Source organism: Ostrea edulis, chromosome 4 (genome assembly GCF_947568905.1).
Source record: "Ostrea edulis chromosome 4, xbOstEdul1.1, whole genome shotgun sequence".
In the NCBI taxonomy this organism is placed as follows: Eukaryota; Metazoa; Mollusca; class Bivalvia; order Ostreida; family Ostreidae; genus Ostrea; species Ostrea edulis.
Window position 1 is genome coordinate 41492350 of NC_079167.1, and position 24791 is coordinate 41517140.

Sequence of the window (24791 nt, forward strand, 5' to 3'; positions counted from 1 at the left end):
AGCAAAATATTTGTCGAAGGAATCAATAAATGCCACGTCAGCGGCTGTTGTATTGATGTGCAACTTGTTTCTGCGAAACATGCTGTTTTATCCATAATGCTGATAAATTGTTATCTTTGTTATTCAGAATGTTTCAAAGTTTCTTTTCCCCCAAGAATTGACAAGGTAGTCCAAGCTCTAAACTGTTTAATGGATAGAACATATCTTGATGCTTTACACAATTACTAGATTGATAATATCTAGACACTTTTAACATTGATTAAAATGTAATCCATGTTTACTTGAAAGAGATTAGCATCGTAGAAAAACAACCAATAACTCAGTTGTACAAAAATAATGTATGTGTTAGAGGGAATACGAAATGTTAAAAATGTTTAAGTAATCGGTAAAGGAGACGAAAGTTGAATCTGGTTCCTGTGTGCTACATCAATATGAAGGAGAAAAATTAAAGATAACGAACAGTGATCAATCTCATAAACTCCATAAAGAATACAAACGAAAGGGCCAAACACAGATCCCTAGATACATGTACATCCGGCTCGTAGGAGTAACCGTCCCCTGTTGACCGGTCACATCCTATTTTGATCAGGAAAATGGAGTAATCTGCAGTCAAAATTAGTGTGAAAAGAACGGTCTAACAATTGGTATCAAACTCGTCAGACAACATTTTGTTCTGACAACAGATTGTATTTGCAAATAAGATCATTATAACGATCCAAGAATTTGTGAAAAACTTACTTCCAACAGGGCTGTGACATCAACTTATTTACACCAATGTGGAGGAGAAAAACATTGAAGCAGGTTAATAAGTGTTACACCAATCAAAGGGAATAAAAGTTTAATCAGATCCATATCATGCATTGCACAAATGTGCAAACAACGTCGTGTCATAAAAAGTAAACTTAATAAAGACATTTTGCATGCCAATATCAGCACGTATCATGAGACATATATTATTTGAAATCGCATAATTCATCTCCATTATCATGAAAGGTGAAGATAACGAACACTGATCAGTATCTCATAACTCCTATATAATCTGTGGTGGAGCAGTAAACAGAAAACCAACGTTTCTTTCTTTTTTAATAAATCCACATCGCACAATACGTATACGCAGTTCTTGTTCAAAAGCTCTTGTTCAAGTTAAATTCTAAGTAATCTCTTGTTCACAATAAATTCAAATGAATCACTTAAGCTTATTATCATAGACAAATCACACATTTCATTAATATCTACATAATACAAACAACATTCAGGAAACCCCCTACTCTAAGTAGCCATCTTGTACCGTGATCCAATGTTTCGGATCCAGCTTTTGGTCTTTAATACTGCGTGTAGATCGCTTGATTTTAGACTTGGACCCTTGCTTGAAGAAATCTATGTCTGCCTCCATTTCGTATTCCTTAGTGCCGTCGAATATCTCCAACTCTTTCTTTTTTCGTCTTCTCGACCTCTTTTTGAACTCGTCAGTTCCTGTCATCATGTCCACTTTGCCGATTGGCGGAAGTTGATTGTTCTTTCCTTCCGGTGTCGTCATGAACAAGGAATACGACTGTAAAAGTTCTTGCTTACTACTGCTAAGTTCCTTTTCGGCATTTAGTGCCTCCTGAGAGGTGGATGAATGGCCATCTCCTGGATTCACCAGTTTCTTTTTCTGTCGTTTGCAATAACAGATCAGCACCACTATTAAAGCTCCAATCACCAGGACTGCTACAATGGCAATGACAATAATTATCGTTAGCATGTCACTTGAATCTTCCACAGTTGATTTGCCAACTGTTGGTTGTCTTCCTGATGTTGAATTGGTTGCTTGGTTGGATGCAATTTGAACAAGTATATTTGCAAGCGCATACTTTGGGTTTGGAGAGGCAGAATTCTCTGTTGCCTGTGGTTAAACACAAGAAGATTGACTGAAGTATATATATCAAAAGATTTGTATATTAATATACCATGATATAATAAAACAACAGAAAAGGTTTTACATTCTTACTCAAAATAATAAACAAACATGTGTAATTTGTTTTTCTTAAAAACAAATGTCTCCCCAGCTCCCCAAAATTGAAAGTGCTCTAAATTACAATCCCTCCCCTTAATGTACTTCATGATATGGAGGAGAAAACATGAATAGGAAGATAGACATTATGAACTGCACTTTGCGGAATGTGGAAAAAGATAGAGAAAATATGCAACATTGATGTGACCAATGTCACTGTAGTATATGATACAAAAATAATAACTGTTATGCTGAAGTACCAGAAGGAAAATGAACATATCCTTGTACATGAAAAAAACATTATGAAACACTACTTTGATCTAATGTAAATTGTAGGAAAATATCTGATCCTTGGGTCAGAACAATGTGAACATCATTAAATGATATGAAGTATTGTACAAAATTTCAAGGCTATCAGATAAGCCATATTGGAGAAGTATTCAAAAAAGATATTTCACATTCCCCACCCCTCTTAGATCCACTATAACTTTAAGGATAATCATTGGATCCTCCTGTCCCTACAATATGCACATCTGCGAATGACATTAAAGCATTGTAAAAAGTTTCAAGTCTATCGGATAAGCCATAAAGGAGAAGTGTTGAAAAGATTTTGTGACAGACCGACTGACACCCAGACAGATGGACAGAAAGTACAAAACCATTATGACTCCTCCGGGAAGGGGAGACATAATTAACTAATTGACTTTTTTTATTCATGAAAGTCTTCTTTCCTCATCAATGGAAAAGTAAAAACAAAATACCTTGATATTTAGGACACCTGTATCGAGTATGGGAAAGCGCGCCGACAGCACCCCGGTATCCGCATCAATTATGAAGTCATTGTTGTAGCCGGCAGAGTCTGTACATAATGAACACTTAGATATAACAATGAACAAGTGAAGATAACGAACAGTGTTTAATGAACAAGTGAAGATAACGGACAGTGCTTAATCTCATAACTCCTATATGCAAGGTGAAGATAACGAACAGTGATCAATCTCATAACTCCTACAAGCAATACAAATTAGATAGTTGGGCAAACACGGACCCCTGGACACACAAGAGGTGGGATCAGGTGCCTAGGAGGAGTAAGCATCCCCTGTTGACCGGTCACACCCGCCGTGAGCCCCATATCCTGATCAGGTAAACGGAGTTATCCGCAGTCAAAATCAGTGTGCCAAGAACGGCTTAACAATCGGTATGAAACACGTCAGACAGCATTTGACCCAATGCGAGGTTGTATTGACGAACTAGATCGTTATAACGACCATAGAATTTGCGAAATGCTGACTTCAATCGAGACTGTTGAAATCCCTGTACCATCAACTTGTTTGTCAGTAGCTTACCTCGATTTAAAAACTGACTATACCCAGAACAAGCTCTTGCATATCGAATCAGTTGAGATATATAAACACCATATGCAGGTGATAATGGAATATTGCTACATAAATGTGGGAAGTTGACGATGGAGAAGCTGAAATCATCCCATTTGTCATACAGTTGAGTTGTTAGTTTGCCGTTAATGTCTACTTTCAATAAAATATCCAAGTATGAAGCAGAAGTGGACGACTCTGTGGTGTCCTTTATTTCGAGCTCACAGGGATATATCAAATCGACATATGAATGAAAGCTATCATTGTTAATAGACAAAACATCATCGATATATCTAAAAGTCGAATTGAAGGTCACAGCGAGAGATTTTTTCTTCTCACGTAGAAGTTTTTGAATAAATTCTGCTTCATATGAATATAAAAACAGGTCAGCTAACAAAGGAGCACAATTCGTGCCCATGGGAATTCCAACAGACTGTTGGAAGACCTGATCACCAAAGACCACGAAGATATTGTCAATGAGGAACTCTAGCATATTTTTTATTTCAACTTCAGAGTATTTGTGCGTGGAATCAGAGTCGTGTTTAACAAAGTAAGTTTTTGAATGACTGATATAATACAAAAAGAAGAGTAAGACAAACATGGCCCCTTGATCTGCATCTTTGGGTTATATACAAAAGAAACCATGAACTTTAAAAGGAAGGAAATACAATGTAATCATTTTGTTCACAAACCGTTAGAATGATTTAAAGAAAGCTGAATACGCATTAAAATCAACTGATTCCTCACCGGATGAAAATTTAAGTAGTAAAGGAATAACGATATTTCAAATCAGATTGGAAGTTCAAAAACTGTATCACTTATTTTACTTGTAAATATTATCTACACATAAATATGTACACTTAGAACTACATTTATCAAGTAGTTCTTATTCACGCACGCAGTGCATTCATACATAAATGCCTATCATTGCAATTTGTAAAGATATTAAAGGCAAAAACATTGGAAATGTAAATACTTATATATGAACATGCTTGCAATTCGTGCATTTCAATGAATACTGGTATTATGATTAATCTATAATTACCTGGCACTATACTGTAAATAACAGAATGTTGTTTATCCAGGTCAGCAGCATTCACAATACCAGGGGTAATATTGGTTAAGGGACCCTGCATAAAAAGTATAGTATGTATTTTTTGTTGTTGAAATATAATGTAAACCAATTTTTATTTGCAACGACCATACTAGTATTTCGTGTTACCAGTCATAAACTGGTTGGTGACAACTAATTTTCGCGACTGAGATTATCTTAAACAAAAACATTAAACATAAAACGACCGGATCGTGGCGAGAAATATTTGCGATGAGGTTCCCGCGAAGCGCGTGAACATTTCTTGAACGCGAATAAAAATTGGTTCAGTGCATTTGATAAATAGATATATAGCGCATAATCTGTAAAAGTACAACTAATTCTAAAAAAAAAAAAAAAAAAAAAAAATTAAATGACGCAAATGTCTTGGGGCTAGTATGTAGGATATGGGACCACTGAAATGACTGATTTTTAAAGCAAAGTTTTATAATACTTTGATAAATAAAGCGTGTTAAGTTTCCTGATAAGACAAATGGCCATGATTCTAAGATATGCCATCATTAATGTACGACTTTCTCGGGATTAGTTAAACTTTTTCTTTTTTGTAAAGGCGCACGTTTTTTATTCATTATTTTTCTTGTCGTAATCAAAGCGCATTGAGGATCATGATTTATATTGTTGATACATATGCATCTCTTAAGGGTTAAGGGTTAAACAATGGTTTAAAAAAGAATCTTCCTTGATAAAAATAGTTTTGTTCTGACTATAAATCACAAGAAATGGTGCGAAACTGGTCCTGAATATTTTCATGGTTTTGTCATACAAGAATTAATATTTAAAAAGAAACGTTTCAAATCTCAAAATTTCACATGGATTTTCTCATTTTCAAGGAGCCAGAAAAGGCCCATCATACACAATATTTCTTCCATGATTATCGTAATTTCAGTACTCACGATGTGACCCACACTGACGACCGAAGTATAGGTCGGAGTACAGGCACTCGGGGTCTCACATCCGGGTATAAAAGCGGGAGGAAGATCGTCTTCATTTATTATTGTAAAGTTGAAAAGAGCTTTATCACTTCTTCCGCCATTGTCCTGAAAGTATCCAATAAATCCACTGAATATTGTAGAAAACATTTCTACGGAACCGGATGGATAAAAATAATTTTATTCTATGTGTCAGCTCAAGAGATCACAGTGGTGTCAAAAAGTATTTATGCCTCCTATGAGAAGAAACCGTCCAAGCAGTAACAAATAACCCAACACTGTAATGCAGTTTTGTCGAATATGTCATTTATTGAATGACATAAGGTAAATTGTTAAGTAAAATGTATAACAAACCATTAAGGGGGGTCACCTGAATAAACAATACCTGCTGAAACATGTACATAGGTGTCAGGTAAAGTGTGATCCCCCTTTAAGACTGACTAGAAAATTACATGTAGTGAAAATACAAATACAAGCCAACGAGTATTTCTTTTCCCATCTGTGAACATTGATATAAGCATACATATCAAATCCTCAGGCATTTGATTCGTCCTCTTCTGAGTTAAGCGAACGCTTGAATCGATGTTACCTCGATAGGTAACACACAGATTATCCAAGTGTTTCGAATTCGCTTGAATCAGGATTGGACGCGTCAAATTCCTATAGCTTTTCATTGAAATCAGGAGCAGGAGCGTCTAGTGGCTTTGGTCAAATCTTAGTTGTGGAAAGATAATGTGTGGGAGAGTTAGATATTGTAGGACCTAGATATTTGTAATATATAACTAACATTGAATATTACAAAAACAGATTCTTACCTCGACTACCACACTAACTAAGTATATAGGAATCTCCCCAGCTGCGACTATCGCATCGTAGTCTAAAGTCTGCTGAAGCACGATGTTCGGACTACTGCCACTTTCCATATTAAAATACGGTGTACCATCAAACTTCAAATTGAGATTAGAAAAAATGACAACACTAACATTGATAATGCTATATACAGTAAAGCACGGTTATAACGAACTTACCTATAACGAATTCACGCTTATTGCGAAATGATATTTATTCCACCAAGAATGAAAAGCGAAAACAAAATATTAGATACATGTATAACAAAGTTTAATCATAACGAACTGTTTTTTACTTGCCCTGAAGGTTTGTTACAAACGTATTTACTGTATAAATAATAGATGTGAATAAATTATCACGTTTTCCGTTGATGTTAATCACCTGACATGCCCAACAAACTAGACAGCGATTCCTTATATTTATATTTGAAAATAAAAATGACAATATAAAATAAATATTTCAAAGATACTACCGAATAGAAATTGAAATACACATGGCATTCCATGTTAAATTCCATAGTCCCCGCCCACTGAGAAATTTACATCAAGTTGTAGTTGTGGGGAAATTGATACATTGGAGCTTCAAAGGTCATCACAGGGAAAACAAATGGAAATGGAAATATAAGAAATTCATATTCACTGTAATTGATATAACTAAACCTTTTCCAACAAACCTCTGGGAGATCTCTGACAACACTAAACGTCCTCACTAGGGATTCATCTACGTCTCTGTCTTCGATGTCATTGATGGTATACACCACTGAATTAACATTTGTAGTCTGAAGTTTTGAAAAAATTAAACTAGATATAACAATTAATAAGAAAAATATTAGATATACTTACATATCAATAAAAATGACACTCTGTATAACTACTAGTCTACTTTGTTTATCTGAGGAATTTTATTACCTGGAATTTGTAATGAATGCTATTTTCTACTTATATTGCGTTCAATTATGTTTGGTAATAAACAGAGCAGAGAAGCCTCTTGGAAAATTTGGGATGTGGTACAAAAGTAGTGAAAAGATGATGGTATGAAATGAATACAATATTCATTGGCTGCTGCTATTCTAAACGTTCACACGGAATGTTCGTCCAGCTGTTTATTGAACTTATTGAACTTTATTACTTTCCAATAATTCCATTTGCACCTGCATGAATTTTAAAAATTGTTCTCCTCGGGTATACAAAAAAGGTTTACTTATAACAACCAAAACCTGCAGGTTAATGATATTAATTGAATACAATTGGTACAAGTCGTGGTAGTTCGGTGGTAGAGCGATCACTTCGTGCCAGGGAGGTCGTGAGTTCGAGCCCAGCTTGCTATGGCCGCGTCAAACCTATGACGCAAACACTGGTAGTGATTGCTCCTTCACCCAACGCTCGGCATCTAGAAGTAAGAATCACGGGTCTTTCGGATATGACCTTAAAAACGGAGGTCCCGTGTCGCGGCAGGCATTGGCACTTTAAAGAACCCTCACTACTACAGCGCTGAGCGCTAAGCACAAGTCTGAATTTGTGGTACTTCACCTACTAGTGATGCCTCAATATGAATGAAAATTTCTCGAAGGGACATAAAACAAACAAAACTAATGATCGTTACCTCTGATACATTGATCTGATAATAACTTTTCCCGAACTTGGGTGGAAATTCATTCACAGACTCCACGATAACAGTCATGTCCTGTAAAAATTACAAACCATTGGTAATCTGGTATCTAGTATTACATCATTTGATGTAATCATTCAGTAACATAATTATGTGACTTAATCTCCAATATTTTTCTTTAAGAAATCCCTGTCTAGTTTGTCGGGTACGTGACATAATTAACTACTAGGGGAAATGTGATATCACCACGTTTTCCATTGCAGCTTTAAAGTCACCTCACCTCGTGATTCCTTGTATTTATATTTGAAATAAGAGTGAAAATATAAATCGACATTTCAAACATACTGCTCAATACAGAAATTGAAATACACATGATATTCCTTGTTAATTTCAGTAGTCCCCCTCCTAATGACCTTTCATTTCGCATGAACTGAGAAATTTAAATTCAGTTGTAAGTTGTGGTGAAATTAACATATTGGAGATTCAAAGAGTCATCAGAGAAAATCAGTAATGTAAATATATAGATATTGAGAGCAGTTAGGTTTTATACAGATTTTAAAATCACTACAACTTCTACCAACTTACCGTAATATCCTTGTCACACGTGATTCGTAACTTGATGTTACTCACAATTAACTGAAAACATATAGATAGAATTTATGACAAATTGACCTGTAGCACATTCAGACATGACAGATACATGTGTGTACGGGTTTTTATTATTTGAAGGACTCTTAATATCAATATTGGATTATTGGTCGATATATATGAAATATATTTCTGGCTTAGTTTGGTTGTAACAAGCACAAATATAAAATTCCTTTTAAAAAATAAGGGACTTGAAATTTTTCTTTGATATCCAAAAGCTGATATACATTAACCCTCTCTATATAACTCTATACAAATTTTCCCCCCAGTTTTGAATTTGATAGAGAAATCATGGGAATTAATGACATTCCATACAGTATATTGTATTCATTAGATTTATTTATAAAATCAAAAAGTTAGTTCTCCCTTCCATCATTTTGATAAACAAGTGTTTGTAGCATGTGGTGTTAAAACTTTTGTGACAATTTGATATTACTCAAAATGACTTGAAAACATTAATATGATATACGATAAATTGACCTTTAACACGTGCAATCACGTGTTTTCATTATTATAAAGACTTACCCCCATTGTAACAATCAGACTCTCTTTGTCCAGCGGTTTAACAACATTGATCAATACGGTGACATTAGTTCTAATGGATGAAAAATATTCCTGTATTTTTTGTGCCTGTTCATAGCCGAGACTGTGCATTGGGATGCCAGAGACCTCTGTTATGTCCGAGGTAAACGGCACGTCATTTGCGATAGAATTATTGAGTATGTTACCTAATAGAAAAAAAGAGAAAAAAATCATAGTTTTGATAAATTCACGGTATACAAAAACATAGAAACACTAGCAAAGAAAGAGAAGCACTAGCAAACGTAATGAAAAACACAAGAAAACAAAAAGAAACACCAACAAACAAAAAGAAACACGAACAAAGAGAAACACTGACAAAGAAAAACACTCATCTGACAAACAAAGAGAAACACTGACAAGGAGAAACACAAACAAAGAGAAACACCAACAAACAAAGAGAAACACTGACAAACAAAGAGAAACACTAACAAACAAAGAGAAACACTGACAAAGAAAAACACTGACAAACAAAGAGAAACACTGACAAAGAAAGAGAAACACTAACAAACAAAGAGAAACACTGACAAACAAAGAGAAACACTAATAAACAAAGAGAAACACTAACAAACAAAGAGAAACACTGACAAACAAAGAGAAACACTGACAAAGAAAAACACTCATCTGACAAACAAAGAGAAACACTGACAAGGAGAAACACTAACAAAGAGACACACTAACAAACAAAGAGAAACACTGACAAACAAAGAGAAACACTGACAAAGAGAAACACTAACAAACAAAGAGAAACACTAACAAACAAAGAGAAACACTAATAAACAAAGAGAAACACTAACAAACAAAGAGAAACACTGACAAACAAAGAGAAACACTGACAAACAAAGAGAAACACTGACAAAGAAAAACACTCATCTGACAAACAAAGAGAAACACTGACAAGGAGAAACACTAACAAAGAGACACACTAACAAACAAAGAGAAACACTGACAAACAAAGAGAAACACTAACAAACAAAGAGAAACACTGACAAACAAAGAGAAACACTGACAAACAAAGAGAAACACTAACAAACAAAGAGAAACACTAACAAAGAGAAACACTGACAAACAAAGAGAAACACTGACAAAGAAAAACACGGACAAACAAAGAGAAACACCAAAAAAACCAAAGAGAAACACTGACAAAGAGAAACACTAATAAACAAAGAGAAACACTAACAAACAAAGAGAAACACTGACAAACAAAGAGAAACACTGACAAAGAGAAACACTAACAAACAAAGAGAAACACTGACAAACAAAGAGAAACACTGACAAAGAAAAACACTAACAGACAAAGAGAAACACTGACAAACAAAGAGAAACACTGACAAAGAAAAACACGGACAAACAAAGAGAAACACCAAAAAAACCAAAGAGAAACACTGACAAAGAGAAACACTAATAAACAAAGAGAAACACTAACAAACAAAGAGAAACACTGACAAACAAAGAGAAACACTGACAAAGAGAAACACTAACAAACAAAGAGAAACACTGACAAACAAAGAGAAACACTGACAAAGAAAAACACTAACAGACAAAGAGAAACACTGACAAACAAAGAGAAACACTAACAAAGAGAAACACTGACAAACAAAGAGAAACACTGACAAAGAAAAACACGGACAAACAAAGAGAAACACCAAAAAACCCAAAGAGAAACACTGACAAAGAGAAACATTAACAAACAAAGAGAAACACTGACAAAGAGAAACACTAACAAACAAAGAGAAACACTAATAAACAAAGAGAAACACTAACAAACAAAGAGAAACACTGACAAACAAAGAGAAACACTGACAAACAAAGAGAAACACTGACAAAGAAAAACACTCATCTGACAAACAAAGAGAAACACTGACAAGGAGAAACACTAACAAAGAGACACACTAACAAACAAAGAGAAACACTGACAAACAAAGAGAAACACTAACAAACAAAGAGAAACACTGACAAACAAAGAGAAACACTAACAAAGAGAAACACTGACAAACAAAGAGAAACACTGACAAAGAAAAACACGGACAAACAAAGAGAAACACCAGAAAAACCAAAGAGAAACACTGACAAAGAGAAACACTAACAAACAAAGAGAAACACTGACAAAGAAAAACACTAACAAACAAAGAGAAACACTGACAAAGAGAAACACTAACAAACAAAGAGAAACACTGACAAACAAAGAGAAACACTGACAAAGAAAAACACTAACAGACAAAGAGAAACACTGACAAAGAGAAACACTAACAAACAAAGAGAAACACTGACAAGGAGAAACACTAACAAAGAGAAACACTGACAAACAAAGAGAAACACTGACAAAGAAAAACACGGACAAACAAAGAGAAACACCAAAAAAAAAAACCCAAAGAGAAACACTGACAAACAAAGAAAAACACTGACAAACAAAGAGAAACACTAACAAAGAGAAACACTGACAAACAGTAAGCAAAGCGTTCAGTGTGACGTCAGTGGATAATATTATAACATGAAATGGTTTATATCTAAAAAACAAAATCGATCATGTGACCCCGCGATATTACGACATTAGACCTAAGATCTTATCGGTATATAAAACACTCACCCGTGACATCTAAAATTAGATTTTATCAATAGTATAAAAAAAAAAGACTCACCCATTACGTTTTCCTTGATTGTGACGAAATTTGGAACATTACAAACACCTGTAAAAGAAATTAGTGAACATGTGCTCATGTTATAAAGCGCTAAGCATGAACAGTGAAGTGAAAATAGTTTTCAACAGTGACGATAGTTTGTATGTGTATATCCCTGTATCAAACACCTCATACACAACCCCAACTTTCCGATATCTAATCCAAGTTCTAATAAATCACGAGTATAAGAAAATAACTCAAATGAGTCCCCAATTCTGATGGCAACTGTATCTCATAAACATCCCCGCAATGGATTTTTAGATTTCTTTTTGAATGATTACTTAATATTTTCCCCTACCTTCTGATTGTGTTGTAAACAGCGTCAAAAATACCAAAAGGCCAGCGCCAAAATAACCACGATCCATGTTTTCTCGATTTTCCTCTGAAAAAGAACAATCAAGCTGAATTCAGAATTTAAAATGGGATACCAAACATAGAATTAATATTCTGATTGGGAATTTAAAATGAGAATTGTTGGGTTTTTTTTTTCTTCTGCAGATTCAGACTTGACTTGAAGCAAACATTATTAAGCGTATCATGCATACAGCTGCCCCGCATCGCTTGCAATGCATAGACCATAAATAGATAATCTAAAATAACAACAACGGAGAAATGACACTGTTTCGATGTATTTCATTTTAAGCATATTGGTAAATTTTTTAACCATGAGGGAGAATGTTTTCTTTTCTAAAATCCCAGTATCTTAAGCCCCCCCCCCACCCCCACCCCTCATTTCTTTTATTTAGAGGACTTCAGCTACGTCACTATAAAAGCGTGACACCTGTAAACCAGAAGAAACACGTTTGTGTCTGGGATCAGTAAAATGCAGATAACAATTTTATTGAAATGCTGAAATATACAACTTACCTTTCTATTTTATAAAAATGACCATCCTTCGATTCAATGAGTCATTGATATCCATCATGGCCGAATAATTCAATTCTTATATAGGTGATTGAAATCACATCTCAATATTTAGGGATATACTGACCAATGCACGATATAGATGCAAAAAACGGAAACAGGTATTCATCAAATTTTGACACAATACACCCGATGTTATTTTAACGCAGTATTTGTTGTCCTTAGTAACAGGCGTGTATGCGGATTTCCGTTTTATCTGCGTTACCCTTTCTTTCGCCAGGTAGCCAGCTCCGTTGGCACTTTGGGTAGGCGACCGAGATAACGTGGCGGTAACCCCGCTGTAAGCTGATAAGAGCATAGAATAGCTCCTATCAAACCCCAGGTACAGTTAAATCTCAAATACAAGAAATCTACTTGTAAACAAATGTACATTTTTCCAAAGTTAGCCCATTAATCGTCCGTATAAGATATGGCCATTTTTTTCTGGACTTTACATCCATATATACTTGTATTCTGTACGAATATTTCCCTATCTTTCAACAAAAATCATACTCAGAATAATGCTTTCAAAATAATACTATCATGTGTGCTCAGTTGAAATATAAGAAATATGATATACTTTACTAACACGCTTGTCTTCAATACTTATTCAAATAATGTTATTATGTTCCCCAAACAAAGTTTGGGAACATATTGTTTTTACTCTGTTTCTTATTATTATTATTATTATTATTATTATTCTTTTTCTCCGGTACTTTTTTGTCCGGTAGTGTTCTCAGAAACTACAAAAGGGATCGATATGAAACTTTCCAGGATGATAGTATAGCGTTTGTAGATGTGCATAGTGATAGTCATTTTGTTTGCACGTGCATGCACGCGCGCGCACGTGCATTGCAATTTTGGTACAAAAAATAGAAAATCAGAATATTGAAGGAAGCGATATGAAACCTAATTAGGATGGTAGGATATCATTTGTAGATATGAAAAATAATAGTTCTTTTTTCTGTACGCGCACGCATGCGCGTGCACGCGCATTACAAAATTTGTACGCTAACTTTGGAATCAGTCTAACTTTTTTGTTGTTCATTGAAATGGCTTGAAATTCATATCATAGGTAGATATTGAGACCCTTAACTGATTTACATGGTCAAAATTACCAATTTGCACGCGCATGCACGTGCGCTTCATTTTGATTGGATAATGCTAAAACGTTTGTAACTATCTTATTTATGAAGTGAATGAGATGATATTCACAACATACGTAGACAATATGTGTATCTATATGTTGGTGTAACAAAAAATGCCAACGCACACGCGCATGCGCGTGCAACGTTTTTTAAATGTTCAATTTTTAAAGCACGATAACGTTTTTGTTTTTCATCAAATTCTATTCATATTAGGGGTTTAGATGTATCTTGGTACTCCTTACAAATTGCTGTGGTTAGAATTACTGCTCAGCACGTGCATGCACGTGTCCTGATTTCTGATTGGACGATTTTAAAATCGCTATAACTTCCTTATATTTGGTGGAAACGTTATGAAATTCATACTGTGGGTATATGATACAAATGCCTGTTGAACGACATCAACAAAAATTCGGAATCATACACGCGTGCGCGTGTATGCACGTGCAACGCTTTCTTTCATTTCTTGGTACTGAAATGACCATATTGAACGTACTACATGTAATTAAAGGCTAAAATAAAATGATTTTTTCCTATAGATTCACAAGGACATCACTTTTTAATTGGGGGAGGTTTGGGGAACATCTGTAACGGTCCCCGTTACAATTAAAACTAGTTTACTCTTGTTTCAACGTTTTGATATCTCGGAATGTTCAGTGTGGGGATAAAGTAGCCTCGTTTTTCAAAATCCAATCAATATCTAATCATTTAAAAATTAATTTCAAAATGTATTAATCTTCATTATCGGAGAAAGATATCTTTATCGACAAATCTGGAAAACTGGCCCAGCCAGCCTGAATTGATTGATTCAAACATGGTCGTAAATTGAAACTTGTATAAATTGCAGTATGCGGCATTCAAATGTTGACATTGTTGATCAAATAATAATAAAACTTGATCGGGACCGTCACAGGAAAAAGTTATCTACGAGTGGAATGCTTAAAGCATTTCTTACCAACTGTCGTTGCATGATTGATAAGAAGTGTCTGTATAATTGAATACTACAAAGAATGTGCATATCTTTAACAAACAGAGACAAGCGTCTCTTTGTTCCTGTATATGTTGCATTGATTTACCTGTCTAACTTTGACATTTATTCCGTGGTCATTATCAAAGTATAGAGCGATATTCAAACCGTGTGTTTGAACAGTGTTACCAATTTCTCCTGGAGTGTATTTTAAAAGAAATAAACTTCATTTCTGAAAATACACGAGGGTATGAAATATGATGTTTCACGCCACAATACTTCATGACGTGCGTTAGAGAAACGTACCCAGGTATACAAATGTACTTATACTAGAAACAGTAAGAAATTCGGACAGTCCCACCATTTTATCATACAATATTATTCATATTTACCTTATGCCACTACATGTTCTTAAGAGATCAAGACTAGTTCGGATTTCTTTTACATGTACTATTGTTTTTTATTCTGACTTTGTGTGGAATATATAGTTATTTGTGTCCAGTCCTTCGGTTGTTGTTTTTTTTATCATTAAAAGCTTCTCGTAATTGTCCTTCCATCAAATATAACCTACAAACATTCTGTGGAATGCATTTCAAAGTCGGTATATCGTGTATTTATTACAGATATTGTTTGTTCCTTGCTGTTCAAAATATATACCTATGTAAAACGAAAAGTCAAGGTCAAACAAATGAAATTCTTGTCACGTATCGAAGAACATAATGTGAATTAAATGCTAAGGCGGACGCAGGGTTTTATTTGGGAGGGGAGTCCATGAATTTGTATACACCTTCAGTTTGAATATCTAGAAGATATTATCTTTGACATTTTTGTTTCTGTGGTTTTTAGCTCACCTGAACCGAAGGTTCAAGTGAGCTATTCTGATCACATTTTGTCCGGCGTCCGTCTGTCTGTCCGTCTGTCTGTCTGTCCGTCCGTCCGTCTGTCTGTCTGTCTGTCTGTCCGTAAATTTTTCACATTTTCGACTTCTTCTCCAGAACCACTGGATCAATTTCAACCTAACTTGGCCAAAAGCATCTTTGGGTGAAGGGCTTTCAAGTTTCTTCAAATGAAGGGCCATGTCCCTTTCAAAGGGGAGATAATCACAAAAATGCAAAAATAGGGTGGGGTCATTTAAAAATCTTCTTCTCAAGAACCACTGGGCCAGAAGAGCTGAAATTTACCTGAAAGCTTCCTGACATATTGCAGATTCAAGTTTGTTCAAATCATGGCCCCCGGTGGTAGGATGGGGCCACAAGGGGGAATCAAAGTTTTACATACAAATATATAGGGAAAAACTTTAAAAATCTTCTTCTCAAGAACCACTAAGCCAGAAAAGCTGAGATTTACACGAAAGCTTCCTGACATAATGCAGATTCAAGTTTGTTCAAATAATGGGCCCCTGGGGTTGGATGGGGCCACAATAGGGGATCAAAGTTTTACATACAAATATATAGGAAAAATCTTTAAAAATCTTCTCAAGAACCACTAAGCCAGAAAAGCTGATTTTTACATGAAAACTTTCTGACATAGTGCAGATTCAAGTTTGTTCAAATCATGGCCCCCGGGGATAAGATGGGGCCCCAAGGGGGGGATCAAAGTTTTACACACAAATATATAGGGAAAAACTTTAAAAATCTTCTTCTCAAGAACCACTAAGCCAGAAAAGCTGATTTTTACATGAAAACTTTCTGACATAGTGCAGATTCAAGTTTGTTCAAATCATGGCCCCCGGGGATAAGATGGGGCCCCAAGGGGGGGGTCAAAGTTTTACACACAAATATATAGGGAAAAACTTTAAAAATCTTCTTCTCAAGAACCACTAAGCCAGAAAAGCTGAGATTTACATGAAAGCTTCCTGACATAGTGCAGATTCAAGTTTGTTCAAATCATGGCCCCCGGGGATAAGATGGGGCCCCAAGGGGGGGATCAATGTTTTACACACAAATATATAGGGAAAAACTTTAAAAATCTTCTTCTCAAGAACCACTAAGCCAGAAAAGCTGATTTTTACATGAAAACTTTCTGACATAGTTCAGATTCAAGTTTGTTCAAATCATGGGCTCCGGGGGTTGGATGGGGCTACAATAGGGGATCAAAGTTTTACATACAAATATATAGGACAAATCTTCTTCTCAAGAACCACTGAGCCAGAAAAGCTGATTTTTACATGAAAACTTTCTGACATAGTTCAGATTCAAGTTTGTTCAAATCATGGCCCCCGGGGATAAGATGGGGCCCCAAGGGGAGATCAAAGTTTTACACACAAATATATAGGGAAAAACTTTAAAAATCTTCTTCTCAAGAACCACTAGGCCAGAAAAGCTGAGATTTACATGAAAGCTTCCTGACATAAAGCAGATTCAAGTTTGTTCAAATCATGGGCTCCGGGGGTTGGATGGGGCCACAATAGGGGATCAAAGTTTTACATACAAATATATAGGACAAATCTTCTTCTCAAGAACCACTGAGCCAGAAAAGCTGATTTTTACATGAAAACTTTCTGACATAGTTCAGATTCAAGTTTGTTCAAATCATGGCCCCCGGGGATAAGATGGGGCCCCAAGGGGGGATCAAAGTTTTACACACAAATATATAGGGAAAAACTTTAAAAATCTTCTTCTCAAGAACCACTAGGCCAGAAAAGCTTAGATTTACATGAAAGCTTCCTGACATAAAGCAGATTCAAGTTTGTTCAAATCATGGGCTCCGGGGGTTGGATGGGGCCACAATAGGGGATCAAAGTTTTACATACAAATATATAGGAAAAATCTTCTTCTCAAGAACCACTGAGCCAGAAAAGCTGATTTTTACATGAAAACTTTCTGACATAGTTCAGATTCAAGTTTCTTCAAATCATGGGCTCCGGGGGTAGGATGGGGCCACAAGGGGGATCAAAGTTTTACATACAAATATATAGTTAAAATCTTTTTCTCAATAACCACTGAGTCAGAAAAGCTGATATTTACAAGAAAACTTTCTGACATAGTGCAGATTCAAGTTTGTTCAAATCATGGTCCCCGGGGGGTAGGATGGGGCCACAAGTGGGGGGGGGGGTCAAAGTTTTACATACAAATATAGAAAAAAGCTTTAAAAGAACAATTGGGCCAAAGAAGTTGACATTTACATGAAAGCTTTCTGACATAGTGTAGATTCAAGTTTGCAAAGGGTAGTTTGGGCCATAATAGGGACCAAGGTTTTACATGCAAATATATATGGAAAGTCTTCAGATATGGGCCAAGGTGACTCAGGTGAGCGATGTGGCCCATGGGCCTCTTGTTTGTTTTTGTTTTAGGAACTTTTGTCTCAATATAGAGACATTACCAGTTATAGGTTTAGGACCACAAAATTTGACCTATAAGTATTTATGGCATTCAAATCCGTTGCAGTGAGGGTTCTTTATTGTGCCAACGCCTACCCTGACACGGGAACTTCGTTTTTAAAGTCATATAAAAAAAACGTGACTTTTACCCGACATGCTGGGTACTTGGCGAGGGAACAGTCCCTACTTATGTTTCTCGTTTTAGGTTTGAACAGCTCTGGACTCGAGAATCGATCAGAACTACCGGTTGTGAACCTTGTGTCCTACACAAGGTTATTTTTAGTTAAGATTTTTAGTTAAGATGGTCGCGATCGAGGCGATCGCGACCATCTTAACTAAAAATACTTCGTACATGATAATATAAAAGATCAAGATAAATATTATAACAATGACGATGTTATGGTCAATTGGCAGACGCTAATAGTCAAATGACGGGTTAATGTCAAATGTTGGGGTCAGTGGTCGCAAGGACTACAGTCTTGGTCACGCAAGACACAGATGTCATAACGGTCGGCTTCGCTTCCACTATTCATCCTCGATTTGTGATAAGTGGCTTGCACATCCTTTCTATTTCTCTTTCGAGCAGAATCGGTCAAAACGCAATTTCGTCCGTGAATTGACGTGAAGTTCTTCCGACATCTTTTTATCTTGAGTGGGCGTCTTTGCACTTGCGCAGTGAAAACGTATGAACGAGTTCATTGAAGCTAGGTTATACGAATAATGGCGGAGACAACGACAATATTTAGTATATACCAGATCAATATCTACAGTCGAAAAACATAATTCCACATGAATTAAATTGTAAATGGAAGGGTTCGAAACATATATTTATTACATTTTGAAAGTATTTAAGTCATTTTTTCTTTAAAATATTTTTTGATGAAAATCGTAGCTCCTATCCGTTTAAGACTTGTGTTACTGTTGATTGTATACTCACAACACTACAGTGTAGATCCATTGGATACCTTTAAATCAGATTCTGCTGTATCAATTATAAATCATTTCTGTTCTATAATGATGTTTATAACGTTATACGAGTAATGAAACGTTTCTGAAATACTTTAGCAAATATAAAGATCGTTGTATAACGCCACTCTCGTGTACAAATTTAATTTTGTCTTGAATTGCCTTCATTTTTAATAACCGCCTTAAAATGGCTGAAATATTGTCAAAACGGCCTAAAACCATAAACAATTGATATAAATGTTAATAAATCTTTTCCTATTTATGATTAGAATTAAATCTGTTTTGGTACAAGAACACGATACTTTAAGACATTATTTCACTCATTGTTTGTTTTCCTTGTCAACTTGACAATCAGATTTCATTTCAAACATCCAAACCACCCTGTTTAAGGCGTCAACGTAAAATAGCTCTGAGCATGCATCATCTAGAAAACTTTTCCTATCGCCGGCGCTGTAATCTCTGTTTGCTCACGTTAGTGATGAGAACACTTTTGCACTAACTAACTCTCATTTAAAAATCTGCACAGAATCCCTCTTTCCTGTTGATCTTCCTTGATCAATAGGAAATATCAAATTTATCTTAAACCATCATTCTATTCAACATACCATAAAACTTTCTTTTAAAAACACTTTTCGGTAATTAAAAATTATCGTTTATCTTTCAATAATGTCATACACTCAATTTTAACATTATTTTAATTATCATAGTCATCCAATATATATTTTATGAACATTTGAAAACCCAAACGAGAACAATATCGATTCATATTAACACATCCCATTCTTTGAGATATGATTAATTTTTCAGTGAAAATAAACAATAAAACCAAGGGATCCAAATCAATAATCAATAATTCTTAAGTACCAAATGTGCTTCATTGACTGTGTACTAGAATTTTATAGCTGAATTTTCAACTAACGCGATCGCTTAAACCTTGTGTGTACAGTGGTTGAGAATAAACAAAGAAATTGATTCTATTTTATTAAATACCAAATATCCTCCAGCTTCAGTCGCATTGAGCAATGGAACCAAGGACCATTTTACTGCTTCCTGCCTCATCAACATGGAGAGATAACTAGTCCCAGAGTTCGGATGATATCAAATGCGGTTCTTATTCATCTTAACAACAAGTAAGACAAGGAATAGATTTATTAACTTTTAGAAACTTTCTAAATCGATGTGACAATCGATTGAGAGATTAGAGCATAATTTTCAATGTAATACTTCTTGATATCGGATGGAGCTGGCTTTTCCGTTCATTATTTATATCAAACTGATGAGGATTATATCGGATGTTCATATTGTCAGGTTTCATTCTGAGAAGTTAACTAAGTTCGGTCCTGTCATTTTTTTTTTTACTCATATTGAGACATCGCCAACTGTAGAGGAAGTTTCACAAATTTAGACCTATGTTTAGCGCTCAGGACCGTAGCAGTGAGGGTTCTTTATCGTGCCAACGCCTGCCATGACACGAGACACCTCCGATTGTAAGGTTATACTAGAAAGATCCGTGACTCTCTCTTCTAAATAACGAGCGTTTTGCGAATGAACAACCAACACCTATTTCAACGTCTTAGGTTTGACATGGTACGAGCGGGGCTCGAACTCACGACCTCCCAGTAACGAAGATGTGTAATAGAAGAGTTTTTTTTTCACCATTATATTTGTACATAGTGATACAATTTAATTTGATTATATTGAAATTCAGGGTATTGTTAATTTTATTCAAAATTCAATGTAACCGATGTTGAAATATATACGTAATGTTATTGGGGATTTATTTACTATTGACTTCAACAAGACAGATAGTTCAATCGAAGTAACTTCCAAAGGATTGTTACACCGTATAGAGGTGAAAATTAATTACTATTTCGTGTAAATTGAAGTTTTCTTACTTCTTCACCAAAAAAATGAATATAAAATGAAAACAAAATGAATAAAATAAAACAACGATATACTGTAGTTGGACAAAACTATTGGCTAACAAGCAAAAATTTCTAGGTTCAAATGAATATACATGTACATGTATTCGTAAATAGTAATAATGGGAAAGAAAAGGCGAAAGAGAATTCTTCTAGATTTTAAAAATAAAACTCACATGAAAGCCCCACAAAGTACACAATAGTAGAAGTATGCGAGTGTTTATAAACAACGTTCATAACAAAGTCATCCCCCAGACAAGTACATGTATATAATGCACATAACTATGATCCTGAAAATTAACCCACACATGAACGTGGCACGTTCTCCAATTAGATATGGAGGTTTCTACACAAAGATAGAGTTTCGGGAAGTTTTCATATTGCCAGTCCCAATAATGACTTCATCTTTTTTCTGATCCTTTAAATCACTTGACACATTGTGGTCTTGTTATTTTTTATACTGAGCAGAAAGTAGCTTGGTTATAAATAATGACACCATGTCTGTCCTCCGAAAACTAAATGTTTAAACAATCTCGGCATTAGAGAGCAATACAAGTGCAGGGCCATCAGCTGTCAACGAGAATGTAAAACCCTGAACCGTGATTAAACTACTGAAGAAAAATAAATTTGAGAGTGAAATCGAATTTTATGAAAATTATTACTTGTTTTCAAACAATAAAGTTTCTGCCATTGTTTATACAGTGTACGTAAACAAAAGATAATCTAATGTTAACAATTGCAAGATGTATGAATTTCGATATATTCAATAGTACATGTAGTGATTTTCAATGTCAGAGATTGCGAGATGTATGAATTTTGATATTTTTAATAGTAGTGATTTTCAATGTCGGAGATTGTGAGATATATGAATTTTCATATGTTTAATAGCAGTGATTTCCATGTACTGTTTGGTTTAGTTTATTGAAACCTTGAGAAACATCTCATTGGTATGGTACAGTTATATATCATAATAATCAGTTAACAATATACTAGTGAGTATAACCATGTGAAAAGAATCATGTGACCAAATATGGAAAATGGACAAACATATATCTAATAAGTTTCTTCGGCTGTTTCAATTATTTTTGGTAACAACCGGCAAATATGATTTTGGCAGCTACATGTAAGGCCCTTTTAAGAGATAAATTTCATTTTTTGAAAATACATGCAACGTTTCAGGCCGGCGTATTTTTAAATTACATTCTACTTTCATTTAGAACTATCGGAATTCCCAGCCAATAAATTAGACGTACTATATTCATCACGTAGTTCGGTATTCATACGCCTATTGTTTACGACTGCAGCGCATTCATGAGGAAATATTATTGCAATTTGTATAGAAACCATGGGAAATGTAAATATTGAGACATAGACATCAACCCTTGCCGTGACTTGACTTTTTCCTGGATTTACAGGAATGGTCTTCTTGTCTGGGTTAAAAACGTCGTTTTGATAACCTTTATTAATATTTTTATTATATCAAAATTCTGACTCACTTCTGCTTGTACACGCTCATTGGATGGGCACCGGAGATGAGTGGGCTCCGAGGGGTCGGAGATGAGTGAGTGGGTGGGCTCCTAGGGGTAGGAGATGGATGGCTGGGTGGGTGGGCTCCAAGGGGTCGGGGATGAGTGGGTGGGTGGCTGCGTTGATTTTTCACGTCAAACCAAAGGGGGTGATAATGCGTTGTTTGAAATTGTTTTATGATAAAACATTTTTTCTTGATTAAACCAATATAGCGTTAAAAACTCCATACCTGCAATAAGCAATCTAAAGTAAAATGTGCCGTGCTCGAGAGCTCTATCATAAGCCCTACAGCTAGGTACAATAGCCTCCATTTGTTCACATATAACCCGCAGAAATCTGTGAAATAACGACGTGAAAGAGAAAACGGAAATGGAAGGGTTGGTAACATGTATTTTGACGAATGTGTCTGAACGGAATGCACAGCGAAGGACTCCTGTATTGGTTATTCCTGTAGTGTGAACAATGTCCCGTATAAGGTTGTTATGATAACATAACATCTTATCACTACAAGAAATTCAGAAAGCAATAGCGATTCTGAAAAGAGGGGGAGGGGGGCATGATTGTCAAATAATCTGTATAACTATAAGTAATGCCACGGGTCGGCGACAAAAGGTATCTTTGGATCTGAAGGAGACATTCCATATCAAGTTTTCCGGACTCTGGAATAAAAACCAAAAAATTCCAAAAGTGTCCTTCTATATTGTTCTAGTTATTACCCCTCCCCATCCTCTGATGTGTTTATTGAGTGTAGTTTACAAAATCTATTGTTTACTATAGCTCTTTTAATTGGCAAAGTGGAGAAACATTGTTGATATATCATTTCAGTTACAGAACTAAATCGTTTATATACTATAATCCCCACCTCCTCCCCAGTCAAAACAATCTACGCTCATTACAAGAACTTTTTAATATCATATTGCATTTGGTTCTTTTGAAATAGTTTTAATTTTGTTTTAATTCAATCTTTTATTTATTTATTTATTTTTTAACGTTTTTTACACTTTTCTAATAACTTTTCAAGCCTGTGGGTTATTCAAAAGGGTATTGAAATTAGAATGAGAGAGGCTAAAACGCAATAGGAACATGATAAAAGAAAAGAGATCCATAAAAATAATGCTGATGAATTCTTTTCACTCAAAGATCATTCAAATTCATAGGACTTAATTTTCGTGCATTGTTAAAATTTTATTTTTAATGGAATGCAGTTTCGTGGATATTGTTTCTGTGTATATTCATACATTAGATAGATTGTGTATTTCGTTAGATAGGTGTATCCACGAAATCCATAAAAATGAGCCTCCGCAAATTTAATGAATTTAAAGATAATTGGAAAGCTAGAGTTAATCAAACCAATTAGTACAGAACTACAGTGCTGATGGCATATAACTTGACATTTTGATAGATGAGACTATTAATTAATATGTTCAATGCACCATAACTTTGTCATATTTGTTCAATTATGAATTTACTGAAAATCCCATACGTTTCATTTTTCATATCTTCATTATTTTTTATAGTACTATGCAAAGCTTTGTTGATTGAAAGACGTAAAGTTTTACCAGGCCCAATTCAATAGCTTTTATCAGTTGCAAAACAAACAAGATAAGTACCAGAAGCGTTTAATCTTAAAAACGTCTCCTGAACTCCTCGAAGATTTGTAACTTTTAGTTGGATGGTAGGTCTATAGAAATCCGGATCGTGGAACTTGTGAATATGACAACACGACTGTGTGTTCTAGGATTCAGTGTCCTTACCTATCATTGGCTCGGTATATATATTTTTTTATTTGTTTCTATTATCTATTAGGTCTCTCAGAGCTGTATGTGTACCACGTTGGTGGCCAATCTGGAGACCATTCAGTTTATCAATAACAGAGACCATGATTAACTGTAACATCCTGAGACCACGATTAACTGTAACATCCTGAGACCATGATTAATTGTAACATCCCGATACCACGATTAACTGTAACATTCCGATACCACGATTAAATGTAACATCCTGAGACCATGATTAACTGTAACATCCTGAGACCATGATTAACTGTAACATCCCGATACCATGATTAACTGTAAAATCCTGAGACCATGATTAACTGTAACATCCTGAGACCATGATTAACTGTAACGTCCTGAGACCATGATTAACTGTAACATCCTGAGACCACGATTAATTGTAACATCCCGAGACCATGATTAATTGTAACATCCCGATACCACGATTAACTGTAACATTCCGATACCACGATTAAATGTAACATCCTGAGACCATGAT

The 24791-nt window shown here is 35.2% G+C and overlaps 3 protein-coding genes across 5 annotated transcripts in view; 2 read left to right on the top strand and 1 right to left on the bottom strand.

Moving 5' to 3' along the window:
• Positions 1 to 24791, top strand: part of LOC125670090 (uncharacterized) — a 675065-nt gene that overhangs the window by 533606 nt on the left and 116668 nt on the right. The gene's annotated exons all lie outside the window — the stretch shown is intronic.
• LOC125670091 (uncharacterized) overlaps positions 1 to 24791 on the top strand; it is a 36540-nt gene that overhangs the window by 5772 nt on the left and 5977 nt on the right. The window contains exon 2 of one of the 3 annotated variants that reach the window (XM_048905052.2): positions 20073 to 20198. The exons of 1 other annotated variant lie outside the window; for it this stretch is intronic. In XM_048905052.2, the coding sequence (XP_048761009.1) occupies positions 20171 to 20198 (28 nt within the window). In that variant the 5' untranslated portion in view covers positions 20073 to 20170. Of the gene's footprint in view, positions 1 to 20072; positions 20199 to 24133; positions 24286 to 24791 lie in introns of those variants that run through there. One more of the 3 variants, XM_048905050.2, reaches the window with a different exon arrangement.
• On the bottom strand, positions 1067 to 12952 carry LOC125670096 (uncharacterized). Its single transcript, XM_056162648.1, has 12 exons — positions 12636 to 12952; positions 12067 to 12150; positions 11730 to 11777; positions 9037 to 9239; positions 8449 to 8499; positions 7858 to 7938; positions 6929 to 7033; positions 6222 to 6353; positions 5371 to 5514; positions 4412 to 4496; positions 2755 to 2852; positions 1067 to 1885 (listed from the first exon to the last, which is right to left on the bottom strand). Exons 2-12 carry the CDS (start codon positions 12131 to 12133, stop codon positions 1265 to 1267), a joined length of 1635 nt encoding a protein of 544 aa, XP_056018623.1. The 5' UTR covers positions 12134 to 12150; positions 12636 to 12952; the 3' UTR covers positions 1067 to 1264.